This window comes from Oreochromis niloticus, linkage group LG2 (assembly GCF_001858045.2).
Source record: "Oreochromis niloticus isolate F11D_XX linkage group LG2, O_niloticus_UMD_NMBU, whole genome shotgun sequence".
NCBI lineage: Eukaryota > Metazoa > Chordata > Actinopteri > Cichliformes > Cichlidae > Oreochromis > Oreochromis niloticus.
In genome coordinates, this window is record NC_031966.2 from 15,102,746 (window position 1) to 15,126,991 (window position 24,246).

At 37.9% G+C, this 24,246-nt stretch overlaps 3 protein-coding genes across 5 annotated transcripts; all 3 read left to right on the forward strand.

The window, feature by feature from the left end:
• Positions 1 to 5,312: 5,312 nt before the first annotated feature.
• Positions 5,313 to 7,765, forward strand: LOC112841687 (uncharacterized). Its single transcript, XM_019364334.2, has 6 exons — positions 5,313 to 5,408; positions 5,531 to 5,851; positions 5,930 to 6,289; positions 6,922 to 7,038; positions 7,278 to 7,327; positions 7,424 to 7,765. Exons 1-6 carry the CDS (start codon positions 5,366 to 5,368, stop codon positions 7,538 to 7,540), a joined length of 1,008 nt encoding a protein of 335 aa, XP_019219879.2. The 5' UTR covers positions 5,313 to 5,365; the 3' UTR covers positions 7,541 to 7,765.
• A 5,323-nt stretch (positions 7,766 to 13,088) lies between these two features.
• LOC109204106 (uncharacterized) lies at positions 13,089 to 15,455 on the forward strand. The gene is made up of 6 exons (XM_019364331.1): positions 13,089 to 13,176; positions 13,323 to 13,640; positions 13,719 to 14,078; positions 14,270 to 14,386; positions 14,986 to 15,035; positions 15,127 to 15,455. Exons 1-6 carry the CDS (start codon positions 13,134 to 13,136, stop codon positions 15,241 to 15,243), a joined length of 1,005 nt encoding a protein of 334 aa, XP_019219876.1. The 5' UTR covers positions 13,089 to 13,133; the 3' UTR covers positions 15,244 to 15,455.
• Positions 15,456 to 21,285: 5,830 nt separating this feature from the next.
• LOC100700087 (signal-regulatory protein beta-2) lies at positions 21,286 to 23,469 on the forward strand. 3 transcript variants are annotated; one of them, XM_019364339.2, is made up of 6 exons: positions 21,290 to 21,660; positions 21,762 to 22,091; positions 22,225 to 22,578; positions 22,701 to 22,827; positions 22,934 to 22,971; positions 23,054 to 23,153. In XM_019364339.2, coding segments are annotated over exons 1-5 (855 nt in total). In that variant the 5' UTR covers positions 21,290 to 21,617; the 3' UTR covers positions 22,935 to 22,971; positions 23,054 to 23,153. The 3 variants fall into 3 exon arrangements, with proteins under 3 accessions (XP_019219880.1, XP_019219884.1, XP_025766244.1); XM_025910459.1 differs by having other exon boundaries at positions 21,291 to 21,660; positions 22,701 to 22,832; positions 23,054 to 23,469; XM_019364335.2 differs by lacking the exon at positions 22,701 to 22,827 and having other exon boundaries at positions 21,286 to 21,660; positions 23,054 to 23,469.
• The last annotated feature ends 777 nt before the right edge of the window (positions 23,470 to 24,246 follow it).

A 24,246-nucleotide genomic window follows, 5' to 3' on the forward strand; every position in this document is an offset into this window, starting at 1 on the left:
TATTATTATTTAATATAATGTCAGGCTTTACAGCTGTAACAGCTTCAGTTCTTTTGGGAAGGTTTTCCACATGTTTAGGAGTGTGTTTATGGGGATTTTTGACCATTCTCTGCATTTGTGAGGTCCGACTTTGATGTTGGACAAGACATTCTAGCTCGCAGCCTCTGCTTTGATCATCCTAACAATGTTCTATAGGGTTGAGATCAGGACTCTGTGCAGGTCCGTCAAATTCTTCCACTGGTGTGTTGTCATGTTCGAGGGAGCCAACTTCAAACTGTTACCACAAATTGGGAGGATGAAATTGTCCAAAATGTCTTGGTAAACTGAAGCATTAACTCCACCATTAACTGGAACTAGGGGGCAAGCCTAGTTCCAGTTAATGGAACTAGTCAAAGACCATCTGTGACTTGTTTTCTTAACACACACACACACACACAGACACACACATACGCAGAGAACAAAGTAAGCTGTCAAATTCCTTGTTTGTATGCACAAACTTGGCCTTGGCCGAATAAAAATTATTGATTCTGAAATGTGTTTATTGCAAGAATTTCAGCTCCTCTGATGATGAGACTTACTACTATCTTGTATCCACATGTGTGGAAATAAAACAAAACTAGATCAATTTGAAATGTATTTCTATCTGCTGGTGTTTCCAAGAAGGGCAAGAAGGGAATGGAACACTGAGAGATGGATTTGTGTGACTGCAAATCAAAAATTTGTTGTCACAAGGGCAGAACAGACCCAGGGCAGACAAGCTGAAGTCAGAATAGAAGTCACAAATTTATTTACAATAACACCAGGTGAAACTATATACAGACAAAACAACATGTGGCCCGAAACTAGGTCAGCAAAGGGAACACGGAGACCATGAGATTTGTGATTTGTGGTCAGTGTATATTGATATTAATAGAGAGCTGATAGCAAAAGCAAAACTTTGGATTCTGGTGTAATCTACATTTAAAACTAAAAGTGAAATACTTGTGTCCAAGCGAAGACTTAAACTAAGCTTCTTTTTTAGAAATAAATCTTGTTTCTCTTCTCTGTTAGGAAACACTTGATTTATACATCTTTTTTTATGATCTGTGATCTGTTTTGCTGTGTAATTGCACCTGGCCAGTGCTTACAGAGATTGGATACTGTCTACTCATTGTGCTTTCTGGTTTATCACCAGCTGTGGAAATCATGTGCATCTATGTTCTCTGTATGGTGCTGCTAAATGGCCCTCCCTGTATATCTGCAGACTTTCCTGTTAGTTGTCTTTTATCTGTAAATCTCTGCTTAGGCTAGTTCCATCTTATCTGTGTGTCTATATGTGTAAAAACCACAACCAATATAGCCTACGCTCTCAAAACATTGTACAAATGTGTGGCGTGACTGAGACATGGCGGGACCACAGATTCAGTGTTAGAGCCATTGTATTTATTCTGGCTGCAGCCCTCGGCTGTCAGCTGTCAGCACAGACCAGGTGACAGGGCAGTGTCCATTCTGGTGGCTGCCCACGCCTCCGGCGGTGGCCGGAAAGCTGGTCCAAAGGTCGGACGCGTGGCCAGTGAACATGGACCGGCAGGCATGATCGTGAGCCCCTGCTCACAGGCGGCTGGGCTAGCAACCGTCGCGCAGGGCCAACTGGCACCTCAACCTCCTGGTAGGAGCAGCCCTTCACCCGGCTGTTCCCCCTCCTCCGGCAGGCGCGGACCCCGCACACCTGGTCCACCACCTCTGGCTGCCGAGGTGCCCCACACGGCTCCTCCACCACTTCCCCATCCTCAGGGATCCCCATCCCTCCTGTTCCTCCTGTGTGACCGCCATTTTGGCCACCATCTGGGCCAGCTCCTCCCTTTTCTGGCTCTCTCATGGGCCTGCCGTCTGCCTCATGGGTTTCGGCACCAATGTGGCATAACTGAGACATGGCGGGACAACAGATTTGGTGTTAGAGCCATTTTATTTATTCTGGCTGCAGCTCTCGGCTGTCAGCCACACCACATCAGACCATAAAACTAACTCACAACAACCCCAATTCCCCTTATGTAGGTCGGCGGGGGCAATTGCGGATGCCCCGCAGGTGCGTTCGCCCTCCCTGCATGGCACCACAGACCATGCCCCACCACAAAATGTTTGTCCTAAGAGTCAGAACAGAAATAGGAAAAAGGTTTTTAAATATGCTGCCCTGTTTCCCTTGTATAATCTATATAACTGAGCTAAAATTGTCAGAATTGGTTACGATGGGAGAGTATAGGTCCATTTTAAAGGAGCGAGAAAATAGCTGTTCTGGTCACTGGTGACTGTTTTTAATGTCATTTGTGTAATGATCTGTTATTTATAAAAAGAAGTTTTCTACCCAGATAAACAAAACATGATGAAATTACATCAGCGTTATAACCAACAGAAATGCACTTCTAACAAAAGGTATCTGAACTGAACTTTAGAGTCCTTCTGCATCATAACCAAACATAAGAATTGGTTCAGGGATCCAATTAGGATGATATCTTCGTGCTATGTGAGGACATACTGCACTAAGATAACTGTGGTTTGGCATCTCTGCTTAAACTCTTTCCCCCAAGACCTGGATCCAGATAAGGATACTTTTATAATGTTATTACATTTTTAAATTAAGATCTCAGATGATGTTCCTGGGATCTGTTGGAGCCACTTGCACAGCTTCGGGGGTCACTGCACTGAGTGTTCCAGTTACCACTGGGACCACTGTTGCCTTTACCCTTAATATCTTCACAAGCTCTTCTCTCAACCCTTGGTATTTCTAGAGCTTCTCATGTTTCTTTCAACTGATGTTGCTATCATTTGGTGGTAGGGGAAACTGGGTATGGTTGTAACAATGTGGAGAGCTGTAATTAGTTGTAATCCCACCAATAAGGGATGAGATAGGAGTCGTATGAGTGTTTACCAGCTTCCATTCTTGATTTGACATGGTGGTTGTCATGGCTGAAAGCAACTGCGTATAGATTTTATTGCAAAAAAAATGATTTTGATGTACGAAAGTAATTTTTTGAGCAGAACTAAACTTTGTTTGGTATTTAAACAACTGCAGATAATATCACAGTATATTAAATTGTACTTTCTTATGCAAACTGCAATGCATTTCCTCCCATCTCATTTTAACCCACTATGCTAATACAGTTAGTTAAACAATACCTGACAGGAGTGGGGTGGGTTGTAACAAATATTTTAAAAAAGTGTTACAACCATTCCTTTCCCATTAAAGTATGAATAGTTTATTGTTTTTACATATACTTATACATGGACTTTTACAGCATGCCTAGATAATGGGAAAAAAAGACTGTTAGAGGTATGCCTGCATATATATATAAAAAGAAGCAATGTGAAAATAATATCTGAGGAAAAAAGAAAGGGAAGAGAAGAGAAACCAGCCAAAAAATGTTGAAAACTAACGCTGAAGATTCTGAGACCTCAGATGAAAACATTTGCATTGTCTGTATGGAGCCATTTGGCAAATCAAAGGCAAAGGAAGTTTGGGTAAAATGTATCCTTTGCAGTCTTTGGGCCCGCCAAGCCTGCATTCCAGGGCTACCAACATTTGTCAACATTGTGAATTTGCACACTTTTTTTCTTTTTTCCCCAATAATATATAGGCTTGAAATAAGACTGTAGCAAGTACGACTCACGCTTAGCTCCCAGTTTCCTCTCTTCCCTGGCAGCTACTGTAAAAATAGGGGATGCATGATTATAATGACAGGACCCAGCTGTGTCAGCCAGTCTCCCACGACACTACAAACCCACTAGTCCACCCATAACCTGCAGCCACGCCACAGACCACACCCCATCACACAGAGCAAAGTCTTTTTCACACATGCTATTTATAAGACACAAAAGTGGGTATTTTGTGTAAAAGTTTGAGAACTCTAGCGCAAAAATTTATCAAGTTACAGGTACTGAAGCAAAAAGTGTTACAACCGTACTTGGTCTCCACTGTTTTATTTTCATAATTAAACTGATAGTGTCATTTTTAAAATTATTTCATAGAAGAAAAACAATATTCTACTCTAAACAAAAAAACATAACTGTATTAATAGATCTTACAGCAAACTGATGTATTTCCATAGGTAGAAAATAGATTAGAATTATTTAGGTGCGGATTTTTAGAAACTGCCCTGTTGCCTTACCATCTTGAATACAGTGGCCGAGATTAAAAACACTATTCTGCCTAATCACATTTTATGTATGTAGCTAGAGACTGGTGAAAGAGCAGCCTACCAACAGAAAAGCTCAGGATATCTTCAACAACTCACCTCAACATCCCAGTCTTTGGATAAAAGTGAGCTTTACTGACCTATCAACGGATATTGAAGCCCTTTCACAAAGTTTTAAAGACATGGAGACCCAGCATGTCTAGATCTGAGTAAGCTTAGCCCAGTTTTTGTTTTTGTGGTGACTCAGGGGTTATAACATAAACAGGGCCCACTAAGTGTGGGTGTTATGAAGAACAGTTTAAGAGTTTGATCTCTATTACCTCACTAAAATGTGTTTGTTCTATTGTGGCCACTGTAGCTTTGATTATGCACTTGAATTCATAGGAGTAAGAAAACAACATTCAATTCACTGCAGTCTATTGACCTCTAGCGGTGAAATATTACACACTCTGCTTTCTTTTTTCTTTGTATTTAGAAATCTTAAAAGAAAATTTCAATATTTCATTTCACTGTGACTCAGATTTTAAAACAATGCATCAAATTTTTCAATAAGTCAGATAAAGAAAGCCTGTCTTGACCATTAAATGACCCATTATCCTGATTGGGATTTTAGGTTTTGCCAAGCTAGCGGATGCAACGAAAGAATGACTATTTTTATTTAGAAAGCAAATCATAGCTAAAATTTTGTAGTTCGCCATCATTCTGGATTTACCTCTGGCTCCACTATGGAGATTACATGTGTGATTTCTATTAACATATCTCATTAATGCTGATTAAATTTGCTACATAAAAATACCCATATTCATTAGTTCTGATCTTCTTTGGGTAAGGGGCATTGGTTCAAGATGCCTTTGAGCTCTACAGGAGACAAAATGTCATGGAAATGCATTAAGATTTTCTCTGAAATGCAAACTATGATGTATTTGAAGTATTAGTAACATAAGACCCAGTATAATATTTATTTTATTGACATAAATTGAGTGAAAAGTAATAATTGAACAATCAATTGCAATAGAAGATGAAAGAGAGGTAATACATTTTACAAAGCACCGGAGGAGTTAAATGTGACAGGAAGTGTACATTTGAATGTATTCTGGCTTAACCAATCAGGTACAATTTTCCATCTGACCTGAAACAATCATCTCACCTCCTTCACTCACTCACCAGTAAGGTCCACGACAAGAAGCAGTGTCAGGATGATTGTCTTATGGGTTACATTATTTTGTCTTCATGAAGGATGTAAGTGCTTTTTTTATTTTGTCTAAAAAATGTATATGTTAACAATTTACACACCAATAGATTTGCGATTGACAGTTACCATGTCAAAAAATGTTTTACTTTCTTTCTTTTCCTTAATTCAGATTCTCTAGTTCCAGTTAAAACTGTTCAGCTTGGTGAACCAGCAACCTTGACATGTGCTATACCCAATGAGCTAAGCATTAGAGGAGTCAACTGGTACAAGCAGAGTGTCGGGGATACTCTTAAATTAATAGTTACACTGTATAAATCTACAGTTGATTATGGTCCTGGATTTTCGAGCTTAAGATTTGGAGTATACGATGGTAAGAATTTTACCAGCTTGACCATTTTAAAGACAGTTCAAGAGGATGAGGGACTCTATCACTGTGGAAACACAGACTGGATTGGAACTACATGGAGTGGGACGTATTTGTTAGTAAAAGGTAATAAGCCAACCTACTTTTACAAACTTTGAAAATTTGTCCAAGCATGTTTTGAAGAATGTCTTTGTAATTGCACAGGAAACACTCAGAGGACATCAAACTATGCAGTTAGTAAGTTGCTGATAGAATCAAATCCAGTCCGTCCAGGAGACACAATGACGCTCCAGTGTTCAGTCTTCTCTGACTCACTCAACAAGACATATCAAGAAGATCTCAATATTCTCTGGTTCAGAGATGGATCAAATAAATCTCAACCAAACATCATCTACACTGACAGAAACAGAAGTAATGAATGTGAGAAAAGATCTGACCATCAGAAGACATGTGTTTATCGCTTCTCTAAGAATGTCAGCTTGTCTGATGCTGGGACTTACTACTGTGCTGTGGCCTCATGTGGGGAGATATTATTTGGAAATGGAACTAAACTGGATATTCAAGGTAGCTCTATCAATCAATCATAATTAACTATTACTAATTTTTATTGAACGTTCACAGCAATGTCATCATTGGGTGACATTGCTGTTCAGTACTGGAAGTTATATGTCAAATATGTTGATAATGTAATGTGTAAATGTTTGTTAATGTTTTGTTTATTTTTGACTTTTAAGAGATGTGTTTATTGTATATATTTTAAATTTTTCATTATTAGTCTATTCTTTGTATGTTCTGTTTATATTCTCTGTTAATAGTTAGTTTATTTGTTCCCTTTGTGTTCCCACTGTGTAGTTATAGCTAAATGTTATTTACTGTCTTCTTACGTTCACCTGTTCCTTGTTTTCCCCTTCTGTGTCTCATTCCCCTGATTAGTGTTTGGTGTGTCTGTGAGTAAAAATAGTGATGTCTTCTCTTGACCTTTGTCAAACTGTCTGTTGGCATTCCATTTGCCTTTTGTATGTGGACTCTTTTTTTTTTTTTACATATTTTTCTGTCACCCAAAAATAAAAGCATGTCTTTTGTTTGTTTAGTTTTTCCACGTATTTGCATTTGGGGACCTCTATAATGTAATAATGTGACAGATTGTGAACAACAGGAGCAAGGCTGAAAATTATTTTTCTGTTTGTTTTTTGTAGTGTCACCCACACATTCAGCATTTATTCAGCTGACAATATTAATAGTATTTTTGGCAATTTCTGTCATTGGAAACGTGTTCCTCATCTGCAACCGAAGAGTATGTAAAAAACTTCAAAGTAAGTGTTACGAGAAACTGAAAATATTTAAAAGATGAAACTTGTGCAAATTATATTTAAATGATGAAAAGACTTATCCATTTTATATACAGAATCATAATGTAAAATATACTGTAAACGGCCCTAGCGGTGCGTAAGTTCTGCAAATAACTCATTTCTTGACAAAAGGTTCTCAGGGACATGCAATATTAAGTTAATTTCAATAATATATATATTTGTATTATTCTGTTTATCCTTAGGAAAAGAAAGTGCTATAGCATATGCACAAACTGACACCTCATGCCAACCAGTAAGTGATGAAAATTAGTGTTATTCACTTCAAATATGTCAGAAAATGTTAAGTGTCACTTCATAGATAACATGTTTTTTTTTTATTACCACACAGACTGTCGTTGATGAAGAACTAAACTACGCTGCGCTGAATTTCTCTGAAAGAAAAACAAGAGGAAGAAGGAAGAGAGAGTGTGCTGAAGACAGTGTCTACTCTCATGTTAAATGCTGATGTTAATAACAATGTTTAGCATCTCCTGAAATTAAAATTGATACTGACATCTTGTTTTTGTTTGTTTTTTTATTAATATTTAAAGGTTGACAGTTAATTTTCAATCTTGCTGAAAATATTTGGACTGCCAAAACCTTAAACTTAGTTGTGTTGCATTTCTGGCATTCTTGAGTTTTAATTGTATGAACTGTTTTGTAGTCATGCTTTCTGGAATAAATAAATATACATTTGCCTCAAAAGTGTCTTTATGTTTAAAGCAAGGCAATGCAGGCAAAAAAGAACCTTAAAAGAACAAAAACAATCATTTCAGTACTCAGTATACTAAGTGGACAGGTTTGGCAGATACATGCAGTCCTGAACATCCACTGCAGTGATGAAATGGAACCATTGGTTTGTAGGGTAAAGTCTCCAGTTCAGTTTTTGTCTGTCTTCTTTACTCGTTTTTTTTGTCTTCTTTGCTTGTTTTTTATCTGAATGTAACAAATGATGGTTAAATCTGACTGAGAAGACACTGCGTGCATATAGCAACCACAACCTAAATAATTTACAAAATGAACATCAAACTGTCTTAAAATTAGTGATCACGACCACAAATCAAGGGCACAGTAGTTACATTCCTGGACAAAGAAGACATGTGTACCATGCAATTTCCTGATCAAATCACTGTAATTCTTCAACCATTTGAGTAGAGCAGTGCTTAACTGGTTCCAGTAAGTATGTTTAGCTCATTAATTTGGATATTAATTTGTACAAGTTGTTATTATGCGCTATATTTATGTTTACAAGGTACATGGCCTCTAATGTACATATAATTAAGCACATGTGGAGACGAAACTTTTAGATGGGGCCGAGTGTGGAACACCTATTAAATTAAAAAATGAAAATGTAAGGTGTGTTTAAAGCATAAAAATTGTATCAAAAAAGTCCTGCAAATTTTCTCTAAAAATGCAGAGTGTGACTGTGGTGTTAACTGTCTGCCTGCTTAAGGTTTAAGGGCAAGAATAACAATCTCTTAGAGACGGATAAAATTGTAGTCCATAATTTGGACAATTGCAAGAGAACATGAAATTGAAGTGAAAGGTTTTACAAAGTCCAGGAAGAAGAATTTTGAATCTACCATTCATCCATCCATCTTCTGCTCCTTATCTTATATAACCCAATCTTCTCCCCAAACACCTCATCTTGGAAGAGACTGGTCAAGGGGAGAGGCACAGGTGTGCCCTGATGCCTCCTCCTAGTAGAACATTCCTGAAATACCTCTCCCAGGAAGCATCCTGAACCACCTCAACTGGCTCCTCATGGCTCTACCCTTTAGAGGAAACTCATTTCAGGTGCTTGTACCCACAACCTTAAGCATCTATTCTGTGTTAGCCAATCAGATGCATTTTACTGTCTTAGGTAATACAATTATTTCACCTCTTTTACTCACTAAAATACAAGCGAGATCACCAACAACAAGCAGTCTTAAGGATTTTCTTCATCAAGGATGTAAGTGCTCTTTAAATATGTTGTCTAAAAATTGGTATAAGCAGAAAACATGTCATGTGAAGAATAATATAAAATAATTTTGCATTAGACTGTTTCCATATCATATGTATTTGATTCTATGGCCTTTCTTACCTGAAATTCGGTCACGATTTGCAGAGGCAAATTGTGCGTCAAGAAAGAGAAGTGGACCCAAGAGCAGGCACTGGTTACTGTGAGTGAGTTTATTTACAAGTGTGGGGATACAAACAGAAGCGGGGATGACATGAACAAAAACTAAGGAAAACCTAAACTGGGAAAACTAAGAACAAGAACAAGAAACCAAACCTAAAAAGCGAGGAGACTGAGGGCAGAGGTAACACAGGGCACAACAAACAGACGCTCTGACAAAGAACAGAGGTAAACACACACTAAATATACACATACAAGGAGGAAATGGCACACAGGAGGGAGAAAAAGCTGAGCCTAATTAGACGAGACTGGGAGTAAGCAAATCAGAAAATATGAACATAGAACCAAAAAAACTAAACACATCACAAGAAAGGCACAGAGAACAGTTAAACACTGAGAAGGATAACAAATAACCCAAAACTAACAAAACCACTGAATATTAATAGACATAAAACATAAACACGGAGTCCACAGACTCAGACCATGACAAATTTGCTGTTTCCTGTGAAAACCAGCTTGGTAAAACATGTGCTATTTGTCTTATCTCCTTCACGTCACCCCTAACTGGTCAAGGCAGATGGCTGCTCCTCTTTGAGCCTAGATTTGCTGGAGGTTTCTTTCTATTAAAAGGAAGTTTTTCCTTCCAACTGTCGCAGAAGGGTTTACTCAAAGGGGGTCTTATTATAGTTGGGGTTTCTCTGTAAGAAGTGCCTTGAGGCAACTGTTGTTGTGATTTGGCGCTATATACATAAAATTGAATTGAATAACATTGTGTTTGCCTGTTATTGTGTTCCTGTTTGTGTGATGTTGTAGATTATGCAATTAACAGCATCACTCATAATATCATTATGATCTCACAGTTTACCTAATAAAGAGTTCACCAGTAGGGGAGTAGTGAGGAAAGCATCTGCAGTGATGAGATGATCCTGCAGTGACCCTGTTATTGGTATTTTTTGGTAAATAGAGAGCTGGCCATGAAAGCAAAACTGTGGATTCTGGCTAATCTAAAATCTTGGCCTTTATTTATTGGCACACATTTTGGGTAATAACTAAAACGGTTAGATCACAGATATACAGGGAGTGCAGAATTATTAGGCAAAAGAGTATTTTGTCCACATTATCCTCTTCATGCATGTTGTCTTACTCCAAGCTGTATAGGCTCGAAAGCCTACTACCAATTAAGCATATTAGGTGATGTGCATCTCTGTAATGAGAAGGGGTGTGGTCTAATGACATCAACACCCTATATCAGGTGTGCATAATTATTAGGCAACCTCCTTTCCTTTGGCAAAATGGGTCAAAAGAAGGACTTGACAGGCTCAGAAAAGTCAAAAATAGTGAGATATCTTGCAGAGGGATGCAGCAGTCTTAAAATTGCAAAGCTTCTGAAGCGTGATCATCGAACAATCAAGCGTTTCATTCAAAATAGTCAACAGGGTCGCAAGAAGCGTGTGGAAAAACCAAGGCGCAAAATAACTGCCCATGAACTGAGAAAAGTCAAGCGTGCAGCTGCCAAGATGCCACTTGCCACCAGTTTGGCCATATTTCAGAGCTGCAACATCACTGGAGTGCCCAAAAGCACAAGGTGTGCAATACTCAGAGACATGGCCAAGGTAAGAAAGGCTGAAAGACGACCACCACTGAACAAGACACACGAGCTGAAACGTCAAGACTGGGCCAAGAAATATCTCAAGACTGATTTTTCTAAGGTTTTATGGACTGATGAAATGAGAGTGAGTCTTGATGGGCCAGATGGATGGGCCCGTGGCTGGATTGGTAAAGGGCAGAGAGCTCCAGTCCGACTCAGACGCCAGCAAGGTGGAGGTGGAGTACTGGTTTGGGCTGGTATCATCAAAGATGAGCTTGTGGGGCCTTTTCGGGTTGAGGATGGAGTCAAGCTCAACTCCCAGTCCTACTGCCAGTTTCTGGAAGACACCTTCTTCAAGCAGTGGTACAGGAAGAAGTCTGCATCCTTCAAGAAAAACATGATTTTCATGCAGGACAATGCTCCATCACACGTGTCCAAGTACTCCACAGCATGGCTGGCAAGAAAGGGTATAAAAGAAGAAAAACTAATGACATGGCCTCCTTGTTCACCTGATCTGAACCCCATTGAGAACCTGTGGTCCATCATCAAATGTGAGATTTACAAGGAGGGAAAACAGTACACCTCTCTGAACAGTGTCTGGGAGGCTGTGGTTGCTGCTGCACGCAATGTTGATGGTGAACAGATCAAAACACTGACAGAATCCATGGATGGCAGGCTTTTGAGTGTCCTTGCAAAGAAAGGTGGCTATATTGGTCGCTGATTTGTTTTTGTTTTGTTTTTGAATGTCAGAAATGTATATTTGTGAATGTGGAGATATTATATTGGTTTCACTGGTAATAATTATGCACAGTAATAGTCACCTGCACACACAGATATCCCCCTAGAATAGCTAAAACTAAAAACAAACTGAAAACTACTTCCACAAACATTCAGCTTTGATATTAATGAGTTTTTTGGGTTCATTGAGAACATGGTTGTTGTTCAATAATAAAATTATTCCTCAAAAATACAACTTGCCTAATAATTCTGCACTCCCTGTAGAGAACAGAAAAGACCTCCCAAGGTGTATCAGAACTCAATCCTAGAACCTTTCTCCATCATACGGAGACAGCAGAGGTGGTTCTGGGATCCAGTATTCATCTGGGATGAATCTGGGATTCAGTAAGACACTTCTTTGTCAGATTGAGCCACGATTACTGGGCGATCGTGGCTCAAGAGTTGGGAGCTCGCCTTGCAATCGGAAGATTGCCGGTTCGAGCCCCGGCTTGGACAGTCTCGGTCGTTGTGTCCTTGGGCAAGACACTTCACCCGTTGCCTACTGGTGGTGGTCAGAGGGCCCGGTGGCGCCAGTGTCCGGCAGCCTTGCCTCTGTCAGTGTGCCCCAGGGTGGCTGTGGCTACAACGTAGCTTGCCATCACCAGTGTGTGAATGGGTGGATGACTGGATGTGTAAAGTGCTTTGGGGTCCTTAGGGACTAGTAAAGCGCTATACAAATACATTTACCAATTACTGACCTAAAAATGAACAGTAGGTATTGACAATACACTGAGTGAAAAATTGGGATTTACTGATATATATTTACTATTTTAATATTTCTCTTTCTCTCCATGAGTTGAAATATATTTTTTAAAATATCTTTCATTGGTCTGCATCACCTGTTCATCATCTCAGTTCATGAAATAGATGGAATGTTTTTAATAGGTCAGGAAAAAAGGCTGTCTTGACCAATAAAGAGTTGATATTATCTCATTATAATACCCATTATTGGGTTCATAGGTTTTGTCAAGCCAGCTGATGCAAAGAAAACATGCATATTCTAATTTATAAAGGAAAATCTTGCTAAAATCATGTAGCTTATGCTCAGCATAATTCTGGATTTACCTCTAGCTCCATCGTGGGGTTATCAAGTGAGACTTCTCTTGACATATCTCATTAATGTTGATTAAATTCGCTACAAAAATGACCAATTGGTTATTAATTTTTATAGGAGCTTAAACCATGTCCTTAGGCCAAGAAACATTGGTTCACCCTGCTCTTCAGCACTTCGGGGTGTCATGACCTCTGGACTATAAAATACCCAACCTGCACATTTCCTCTGAAATGCAGAGTGTGAAACGTTTGAGGTATTTTTTGCATAAGATCCAAGAACAAGAATAAACATCAAATAATCAGCGTTCAAAAGTAGTCAAAAGTAAACACCGAACAATCTGGACAATTGCAATAGAACATGAAAGAGAGGTGGTGTTACAAAGGGCAGGAGGAGGTACTTTAAGTGTACGTTTGAATCTATTCTCTTAGCCAATCAGATACATTTTGTCATCTGAATACATCTCACCGCCTTCACTCACTAAAATACCAGTAAGGTCCCCAACAAGAAACACTGTCAAAATGCTTGTCCTGTGGATTACATTATTTTGTCTTCACAAAGGATGTAAGTGCTTTTTAAAAAAAATTGTCTAAAAATGTTCTCAGTTAAGAATTTATATGTCAAATACATTTGCACAGACTAAACTAGCTTTACAATGGAAAGTTACCACAGCAAAAAAACTTTATTTTTTCTGTTTTCTCTTAATTCAGATTCTCTGGTTCCAGTTAAAACTGTTCAGCTTGGTGAACCAGCAACCTTGCCATGTGCTATTCCCAAAGAGCGCAGCATTAGGGGACTCAAATGGTACAAGCAGAGTGTCGGGGATACTCTTAAATTAATAGTTAGTGTGATTCAGTCTCCAGATTATGGTCCTGGATTTTCGAGCTCAAGATTTCGGATAAATAATGATGCAAATTTTAGCAGCCTGACCATTTTGGAGACAGTTCAAGAGGATGAGGGTCACTATCACTGTGTGGACACAGAATGGGTTGGAACTACATGGAGTGGGACGTATTTGTTAGTAAAAGGTAATAAGCCAACCTACTTTTACAAACTTTGAAAATTTTTCTATGCATGTTTGGAAAAATGTGATTTGTATTACACAGGAAAAACTCAGAGGACATCAAACTTTGCAGTCAGTAAGTTGCTGATAGAATCAAATCCAGTCCGTCCAGGAGACACAATAACGCTCCAGTGTTCAGTCTTCTCTGACTCTGACAACAAGACGTGTCCAGAAGATCTCAATATTCTCTGGGTCAGAGATGGATCAGATAAATCTCTTCCAAACATCATCTACACTGACAGAAATAAAAGTAATATATGTGAGAAAAGATCTGACAATCAGAAGACATGTGTTTATCACTTCTCTAAGAAGGTCAGCTCCTCTGATGCTGGGACTTACTACTGTGCTGTGGCCACATGTGGGGAGATATTATTTGGAAGTGGAACTAAACTGGTTATTCAAGGTAAGTTTATGATTTATAAATTAATTAGAAAAAATGTCATATTTCAGTTTTAAACAGCCAGTCAGAATTATTAGTAATTTTATGTGTTATTACGTGACATTACTGTCCAATTCTTTAGTTATACAACAAATAATATCGGCAATGATATTTTTTTTTTTTTTTCAGAATTCGTTTTCTTTGTTCTTTTGCAGAGTCATCCACAAAATCAGCATTTATTCACCTGGCAGTATTAATTGTTTGTTTGGGCATTTCTGTCATAGGAAATGTTTTTCTCATGTGCAACCGAACAGTAGGTAAACAATTTAAAGGTAAGAAATGTAAGAAACTACAAATATTTGAAAGGCTAAGTGTATTTCAGTTATACTCCCATATGGAAAAGAAATAGTAAAAACTTATAAAAGACTTGCATAAGATGTGGCCTACTTCAAATAGTGAATCATATAAAGCTTATATGATTTACTCATGAAAGTGGCCACTTTCTCATTACTTTCATATATTGTTTTAGTAAGTATCCAAAAGATACAAGTTTCATTTATATAATTTTTCAAGGGATCTTATATCTGTTTTCACTCTTGTATGCTTTTCATACAAGTTTCACACAAGACAGACACAAACTAAATAAGATTTATATATATCTTTTCCATATGGGCTTAAATGATGGAAATACTAAATATGTATTTATTATATATATATATATATATATATATATATATATATATATATATATTGTAATATGATTATATATAGATAATCATATTACAAGAACTACTGTAATCATTGTACACATTATAAATAATTCTTGCAATACTGAGGCCTCCATAATGATTTTTTGTAGCCTTCATTAGTCAATAAATATTAAGTTCTGAAAATATTTCGTATTTGTCTTTATTATTTATCTTGTTCTTAGGAAAAGAAAATGCTATATCAGATGCACAAACTGACACCTCACGCCAACCAGTAAGTGATGAAAATTCATCATTATTTACTTAAAATATGTCAGAATATATCTATATAGCTACATAGATAACATTTTTTAATTACTACCCAGACCGTAGTTGATGAAGAACTAAACTACGCTGCGCTGAATTTCTCTGAAAGAAAAACGAGAGGAAGAAAGAAGAGAGAGTGTGCTGAAGACAGTGTCTACTCTCAAGTTAAATGCTGATGTCAATGATAATTTTAAGCATCTCCTCAAATTTAAATTGATCCTGATTTTTTCCTTGTTAAACATGCTGTATTTGGGACTCTTTGGTCTTTTCTTTGTTCTTGTGTGTCTTTTTTAAATCTTAATTAATATTTACAGTCAACAGACACCATCACTGACAATGTTTCAGGGCTCTCATAGCTTAAAACATACTTGTGTTGTATTACATCCTTGATTTTTAACTGTATTAACTGTTTGTTCTGCTTTTTGCAATAAAGAAAGAATCATATGGCCAAGAAGTTTATTTTCAGTGAGTACACAGAAAGAAAAATAAAAACCTACAGTACAGCTTAGAGACCTTAACATTTGAAAGCGCTCAGCAATAGATGGGTCAAATGGTGCAAGCAGATCTGATAGCTAGATAAATAGGCCTTTGCATGTTCTCCCCATGTATACATGGGTACTATAGCTTCCTCCTGCAGTCCAAAAGACATGCACTTAGTGGGATAAATCAGTGATTATAAATTGCCCATAAGTATGAATGTGAGTGTAAATGGATTTTGCTAATAGTGTGTGATAGTGTGTGTTATTTGCCATAGGTTAATTGAGAGGCATTCCTATCAGAATAACCAGATTTTAATTATAGTGCTTTTTTAATTTTTTCCAAGACTGAGTACAACATCATCATATAAAAGTCCAGAGCCTCTGTGCAGTGCTTCTAATGCTACACAAAATTTGTATTGTGCTGTTCAAAAAGTGCTGGGTTTATCTGTCTTTATCTGCCTAAACTGGAGGTCCAAAGAATATTTCCCTCATTGAGAGCTCAGAAAGAGCTGCTGGTGAAGTTTTTGAGTCCTGTTGTTTTTCCTGCTGATGATGTTTCTGAAAATATGTCAGAAACATCATCTGATTATTTATCATCGAATCTGAAAACGGCGTTTTCGTCTAAAAACGCTCCGTATCCACTCTATTGTTTCAGTCGTTTTCATCCACACACATTTCCCTCTGCCGTTTATTTACGTTCCGGCTCTTTGAAACGTTGTGGCAAAATGTAGAGGAAAAGTGCCGAGTTTTATCTGGAGCTATCTGGAGCATGTACAAACTGATACTCTTTAATAGGGCTGTCAAAATTGAGAGCAAACAAAACAACTGCTGTACAATGCCGTCCGCCACCTTAGGAGAATTGATCACATGACTGCATCATATGACTAAAATGTGCAATCGTTTTCCAAAGTCCACACTGCGATACGAAAACAGCATTTTCAAATGTATCCACTTTGGAGAGCATTTTCAAAAAGCTCAATTTTCCTTGACCAAAAACGCCAAAACGGAGAGAAAAAGATGCATTTTCAAACAAAAAAACGTATTAGTGTGGAAATGGCCTCAGTGGGTCAACGGAACATCTGGCACAGGACAGCGATGATGAAAGAAGGGGAGGAATTGTCTCCAAATTTCTGGACCCAGGTAACCACACCCAGCCTGGCTCTGATGGTCTTCTTCCAACATTTTTCCCCAGGGTCTGGGGGAAAATCTGCTGTTAAATAAAAGGACAAATTACATTCCTATAAAACATTCCATTTAAACTTTTCTATCTTCATGCTACAAGGCAGCAGAGAGCTCTGTAAGTGTGTGATGGATGTCAAACTGTCAAACTGAATGAGCTTGTTTTCTATCATCCTCATTCATATGGTAAAGTGTCAAAGGACAGCATTTAATTTTAAGTTGTTATAATTACAACACTATAGGCCTGTGTAATGTGTAATGCTTGATATAATCTCTTTGTTAAAATTGAGAATAACAAAAAATAATAAGGGATTATTATTCAAACATATTAACTATGACAGCAACACAGGTGTGTAGAATTGCTAAAAAGCCTCGAACACAGTGTAGCACTAGCTAGATGCTAATGGCTATTCTAGCTAATGAATTAATAAGTAGAAGCTACAGAATGATGTGAGCTGTGCTGCTTCTTAAAAGCAGTGATGTGGCTGCATTTACATTAGTTTAATAGTCAGTTGCTGTAAAACCACCAGCGGACATTGTTAAAACTGTAGCAACTGTTAAAAGCTGTAAAAAGTGCAGGGGGGCGTGTTCCCAGTCACCTCCAGTGGGTGAGTGGGCGGAGTTCAAAGCAGCAACTCCACCCCAGAGTCACTACTGTGCAACTCAGGCTCCAAACATGCAAAACACGGTAGCCCTGATAAACAGAGCTTCATTTTTGTACAGTGGGAGGAATCACATTGGAGCCACATTGTCTATCTTTTATACGGTCATTCTTTTGAGTCCTACACTCGCAGCATTTTCTCCATGTTGTCTCTAAAAGCAACATTTTTAGCATATTTGCTGAGCACATCGATACATTTCCTAACCATAAGCCTAGCCTGATGTCAGCTGGATGTATGGTAGTGTGTTGTACCAAAATTGCACTGATTTATTTGACTTTATTAGTGACTATCTTAGACATATATAAAAGGTACTGGTGGAGTGGGTACTAAAACACACTTGGGTACACACTTTAAAAAAAAAAAATTCTGCTTGTGTTACGCTAAGCTCCGACATAGACTGTATTTAAAAGATGGAAAACATAGCGTAAGATCAGCAATTGTTTTGTGAAGTCTTGTTGTGAATTTATGAAGTGTCTTAGGTGTTACCATGTTGATGTAACCAGACACGATAAGTGACTGGTGGAGCTGGTAGAAAAACCAAAGGACACTGTGAAACCATATGATTATAACATGTCAATTACAAAGTAACCAGACCCTAAAGCACAATTTCCTTTTTGTTATTTTTGACTGTAATAGGGATCAGAAGCTACATCATTCAATATGTCAAAGGGCTGTGGCGGCAGACCTTGTGTTTATTTAAGAGGACCCAAACGCAGACGCTGAAGGCAGAAATCAGATTTAACAAAAGGCGAGCCGTTTATTAAGGCAAAACACAAAGATACAAAATAGGAGGAACCAAAACCAAAGGCTGACTCTAAACTGGGGAAAACTAAACTAACAGCAAAGCACAGGGAACATGGAAAAACTAGGGACCGGGAACATAGGGGAGATGAACAGACGACCTGAGAACCAACCAAGGAAAACAGAAGACTTAAATGCACAGAGGGGCAATAAAGGAAGTGGAAACACATGGGGAACAAAGCTGATGCAAATGGATGTGAGGCCACAGGGGAACTGAACATACTGAATATGGACCACGAGACTATTAAAATAAAACAGGAAACACAGAGATGTAGACTGACACATGAGCTTGACACAGGAGGAAAGGCAGATGAGAGAGGGAGCAAGAGACCACAAGAGAGAGGGGACAAGAGAGCACAAGAGAGAGAGACATGATGGGCTGGGGAATTATGGAATAAACATGACCGACAGGGGAGACATGGAATGACACAGGAAATGGGAGACGATACATCTTGACAAGACACCAGGGAAACGGAAATATAACTAAACAATAGAGAGAACTCAATACTCAAAAAATAGAAAAACAACCAAAACAACACCAAGAGCACAGTTTTGTTTTGCAGTGGGTATTACAACACACATAAAAGCACCATAAACTAAAAAGGCTGGATCAAATGGCCCAGAACACTGACACAATAAGACTTGAAACAGTTGAATCTAGTCATCAACTCAGCATAAAAATGTTGAGTCACCCCCAGATTGTCATAGGAAATATTTTGGGTCTAAGGTACTCGTACATTAGCTTTAATTTTCTGGATCAGAGCTTCATTGATGTTTTATATACACTCTATGACCTAAATTCAAATCTTTATGCATAGCTGTGGCAAAAGGTGGGATCTTTAAAATGCATTACACAAAGTATTTGCTCTAATTTCCCATCCTACAGACACTGAGACAGTCATATTAAAAATTGCTACTCCAGGCTGTGCAATACTCAGAGAAACTGCAGACATCGGTCTGGATATAAATTTTTGTGGTAGCTCAATTATTAAAACACTAAACAAATATGGTTTGTTTGAAAGCACCTCATACCAAACTTTCAAGTATGATGGTAAAATGGATGAATTGGACTGTTTTTGCAGTCACAAGCTTCATTGCCTTTCCGTCATTTAGTCAACCATGAAATCCTCTTAATACCAAAGTATTATAATGTAAAGTTTGAAGTCATCTGTAAGACAGCTGAAGTGTGAACAAAAGTGAGACAGCCTACAGGACAATGATCTCGCGCACACCAGCAGTAAAGGTGCTGCAATGCCCCAGGCACACAAACTTGACTGAAATGCTGTGGCAATATATATATATATATATATATATATATATATATATATATATATATATATATATATATATATATACATATATATATATACATATACATATATATATATATATATATATATACATATATATATATATATATTTATATATATATATATATATATATATATACATATATCCACTATAATAGACAAAAGGATAGGAGGAGAAATACTGCAAAACATTTCAATTTTAGAGTTCTTAAATATTGTCATCTCAGTATGTGTGTTTATTTCTTAGCCACCTACTACTCCTAGACCACGGGGAGTACAGTAAATAAACTGATACATCGTAGGCTCCTACAAGGCCGTTTTATAGATAGTATGTGTCATGGTCCCCATGTCTCTCTGGCTGGCTCACACTGGCTACAGGTTTTGTTTTCTTTTTTCCCCTCCCTCGCTCCTCTCTGCCTGGGCGGAGCTCATTACGGAGCCTTGCTCTTGGCCCAACGCACCTGTGTGATTGTCACCACCTGCTGCTGATCTGGCTGAATCCCCAGCTACTATTTAAGTCAGTGGCACAGAGCAGCTCAGCACTGGAACATTGAGTCTTCTGAGTTCGTGCTCTCGGCTTCTTCAAAGATCTCCCTGTGTGAATTCGCCTGTGGTACTAACTACTGTATTCTGTGTGTAGATATCCCCCTCCTGGACCAGATTACGGACCTTTTCTGTGTGTGGCGGCGTGAGTGGAGGTTTGGAGCGAGTGCGGCTGAAGAGGAGTGAATGTGCATGGAGGAACTGTGGCGGTGACTGAGCTGATGTGGAAGCATGTGTGTGGATTACCCCTTCTCCCTGGAGCCCTGGAGCCCCTCCCAACTCACTGTACATATATAGCACTGAGGTGTCCCATATTGTAAATAAACTGTCTTCTTTTGTGTGCAAAGAACTCTGTCTGCGCTTGAGTCTGTCCAGTAGCCATGACAGTATGATATCATCATGTTCCCTAGCAACCTACAAACATGCTGGAGTGACCAAATTTAGGATATAAAAGTATTTAAAACCACAATTTACTTTTGTTATTGTGATTGTGATCAGTTTGACAACAGCCTGAACAATTGAAACAATACTGTAACATGTGTGTTTTCCTCTCTGTCTGTTTGTCAAGTTTGCATCTCTGTACATCCCGTCTTATTTTGCCAGTACCCCGTTCGGTGTGCCTTGTGTTTAGTTAATTTTGTGTCACACAGTGTCCCGCTTAATCCTGTGTCAATTCCCTTGCATTTAGTCTATTCGTGTGCATATTATCTTTCCATTTAGTCTCCTCCCCATGTTTCTTCATTTTTTGTCTCACTGTGAAATCAGTCATGTCTCCATTTACCTTTTGTCTGTTTGTGTGTTCCATGTATTCCTTTGAGTTTCCTAGTTTTTTGAGTAAATGTATTATGAGAATACAGCAGTAAAGCTGTTTGAGTTCACACCTTGACTCTGGGGTCCTGCATTTGGGTCCAACTTCCTGCTTCCACACATCCAGCATATGACAATGTTTGAGATGCATTATGGAAAATACGGAATCTATATTTTGGAGTAATTAAATATTTACAGATTTTTTATTATTTGTTATCACTAAATTGCTGGAATCAACTATCAGCAGATATGTTTATACTCTTTAGATTGCCATTAGAGTCTTTCTGTAACCTATTCTAAGCACTCCCTGTGCTCATTCTTACCACAACTCAATGTATATTAGAATATTGTCACCCAATTTATGTTAGGGTTAGGAGTTTGGAGTTGATAAATATGTTGTTGTATGATGCATGTTGTATGTTATTTGATGTATAAACAGCACGACCAGTTAGCATAAAGACAATTATGGAAATTTAAAGGTGTTTTTGTGAGAGTGTTTTGGTTTACCGTAACGCCTCTTTTGTTTACTTTCTGTGTGTTAAAGAAACCCACTGTAAAACAAAACTGTACTCTTGGTGTTGTTTCGGTTGTTTAGGCCGGAAAGATGATTGATATTATTTCCATTGTGGTAGTAGAACGGAGCACCAACATAACAAACAGCCAATCAGATTGTTCTGAAATTGTTCCCTCCCACTTGATGTGATTATATTAAGGAGCATCATCTTAGTATGCCTAAATGTAAATGAGTCATAAGTAAATCCATCAGAAAATGCTGATCGTATTTTATATGCTGCTGGGCTTCAGAGCTGGTCGTAAGTTTAGAGTCAGTTTTTTGTTCCATATATATTTCTCTGATTTAACATCTGGAATATAGAACTCTATATCTAACTGCTCTGTTTAATTTGACTTTCAGGATGCACTGATTATGTGTTTTTTGGAACGAAGACTATTGGTGTTGGAGAAAATGTGACTCTGACATGTGCACGCCCGACATCTGAATATGAAGCAACCTTGTATTGGATCAGGGTTATTTCTGGAAGCTGGCCTGAATTCTTGGGAGGAACATTTACCTTTGATTATGATGGTGTTAACAACACTACTCACATTACAGCAAAGCAAGAACCTGGAACCTTTATTCTGGAAATAAGTAAAACTAAGCTAAGTGACACTGGTCTTTATTACTGCATAAAAGTAGACCAACTGGACATGGAATTTTTAAATGCAACATTTTTAAAAATTAAAGGTAAACAGAACTGATTATTTCTTACCCATGTTTACAAATCAATATCTAACTAATGATCTAACGAACTAAAAATGAGTAAATGAATTTATTAATTTATGTATTTATATTAATAGTTACTTACTTATTTTCTAAGGGCCAGAAACAGCTATCACTGACATCATTCAGGTGCCTCAATCTGGTCCCCTCCATCTGGGAAACCCAGTGACTCTGCAGTGTTCAGTCCTCTCTAACCCAGAGAACAATGCATGTCCTGGAAATGACAGTGTGTTTTGGTTCAGCACTAGATCTGATAACTCTCACCCCAACTTAATTTATGCTGATGGAAACAGCGATAAATGTGAGAGGAGTCCAGAGGCTTCCTCCACACGGAAATGTGTCTACAGCTTCTCCAAGAATGTCAGCTCCTCTGATGCCGGGTCGTACTACTGTGCTGTGGCCACATGTGGACATATAATTTTTGGAAATGGAATAAAACTGGATGTTAAAGGTAAATTTGAAGAATGCTATAATAATTTAGAATAGGCTAGTTTAAAATCAGTGTGAAACTTTTTCCCAGTTTATAATGTCTCCAAAAGTAATATTTATTACTGGGTGCTTTTATTTTTCCAGGACTCAACATGTGGGACTTGCAAAAGGCTAATACAGTTCTATTTCTATTATGTGCTGCTTTGGCTACAAGTCTGATTGTTATAGCCTTCCTGATTTATACCATCAAGAAGAAAACATCCAGTTGTTGGTGTGGTAATAAAAGTTCAACTCACATTAGTATATCCATCAGCTTTGGTGCAAGTTAACCATGCAGAAAGTATCTGTCATTGTAAATTTCTCTGTCTTTTAAACAGATGTTGTGACAGGGAGTGGTGATCAGCAGAGTCAGCAGGTAAGGTAAATTAAAAAAAAGAAAAATATAAAGTCAATGGTACATTTTACTCTTGAATGTTTGTTTTTTTTTATTTACTCAGACAGCAGTGATTTACTCTGCACCAAACATCACTTTGAGGAAAAGCAGCAAATTAGCACAAAGGAGTGAAAAAGCAGCAGAGGGGGAGACAGTCTACACGGATGTCAGTGCTTTTGCAGTCGAGTAACTACTGTTATTAGGGTTTACTATATTTTTTATGACAAACTGTGTGAAATGCATTTCAAGCTCCATCGTGGGTTTTATTTAAATTCTGAAACAAAAAATACAGTTATATTTATTGAAAAAATAAATAACATATTATAATAAAATTATATATTTGAATGTTATCACATTTTAATGTCATTCTGTTATTTTCCACTTTGTTTTGTGATGATCTTTTAGAAAAGGTAAACAGTCATGCATATTAGACGGTCAACCACATGTACACAGTCAAAAATTAAAGGCTAGAATTGTCTAATTGTGGAAAATTGTGTGATTACTTGACTCCTTAGATGAAGTGTTTCAAACGTATAGCCTGCGGGCCACATTATATCTGTCCCGCAGGATAATTTCATATGTTAGTTATTAATGGCCCATCAGTATGTGGGAGTCAAATCTTCAGCCCTGCTGAGAATCCATGCAGGCAGGGATGGGACTTTTATTGTCATGGGCACATCATGCGGCCAATCACGTGCAAAGACAGACTGGGATCACAACATCATGTGAGAGAAGGAAGAGCGGCAGACAAGACAGCAAGTGTAGTGGTACAGACCAGGTACACACAGAGATGATGAAGTAGATTAAAATGCAAGTGTGTCAGGAAGAAGTGGAGATACAAGCAAAAAAACAAAATGAGCAGCATCTGGCTGCTTTTCAGTGACACTGGAGACTCCAAAGCTGAGTCCTTAATTTATAAAATTAGAAGCTGGCTAAAGTGATACCCGTTCTAATTTTCAACTATTTTCCATTGTGGTGGACAAAAGGTTTCAAACCTCTCAGGGCCTCAAACCTCATCAAGGTTTTCTCTAGTAGAAAATACATAAAAATAAGGCTTTTATGAAAACAGTGAAAAAAAATTGCTTTCTTGAAAAAGACAAAATTTACAGTTCAGTATTGAATATTACATAAAATAAAGTATAAGGAAAGCGTCTTTGAATGGCAAATTCTTAACTTGCTTGATCTGATGCTCACCAAAAACAAGCACAAGTATCACTTTTGAACTTTTAACTGCATTTTTTTTATGTTTTATAGCTT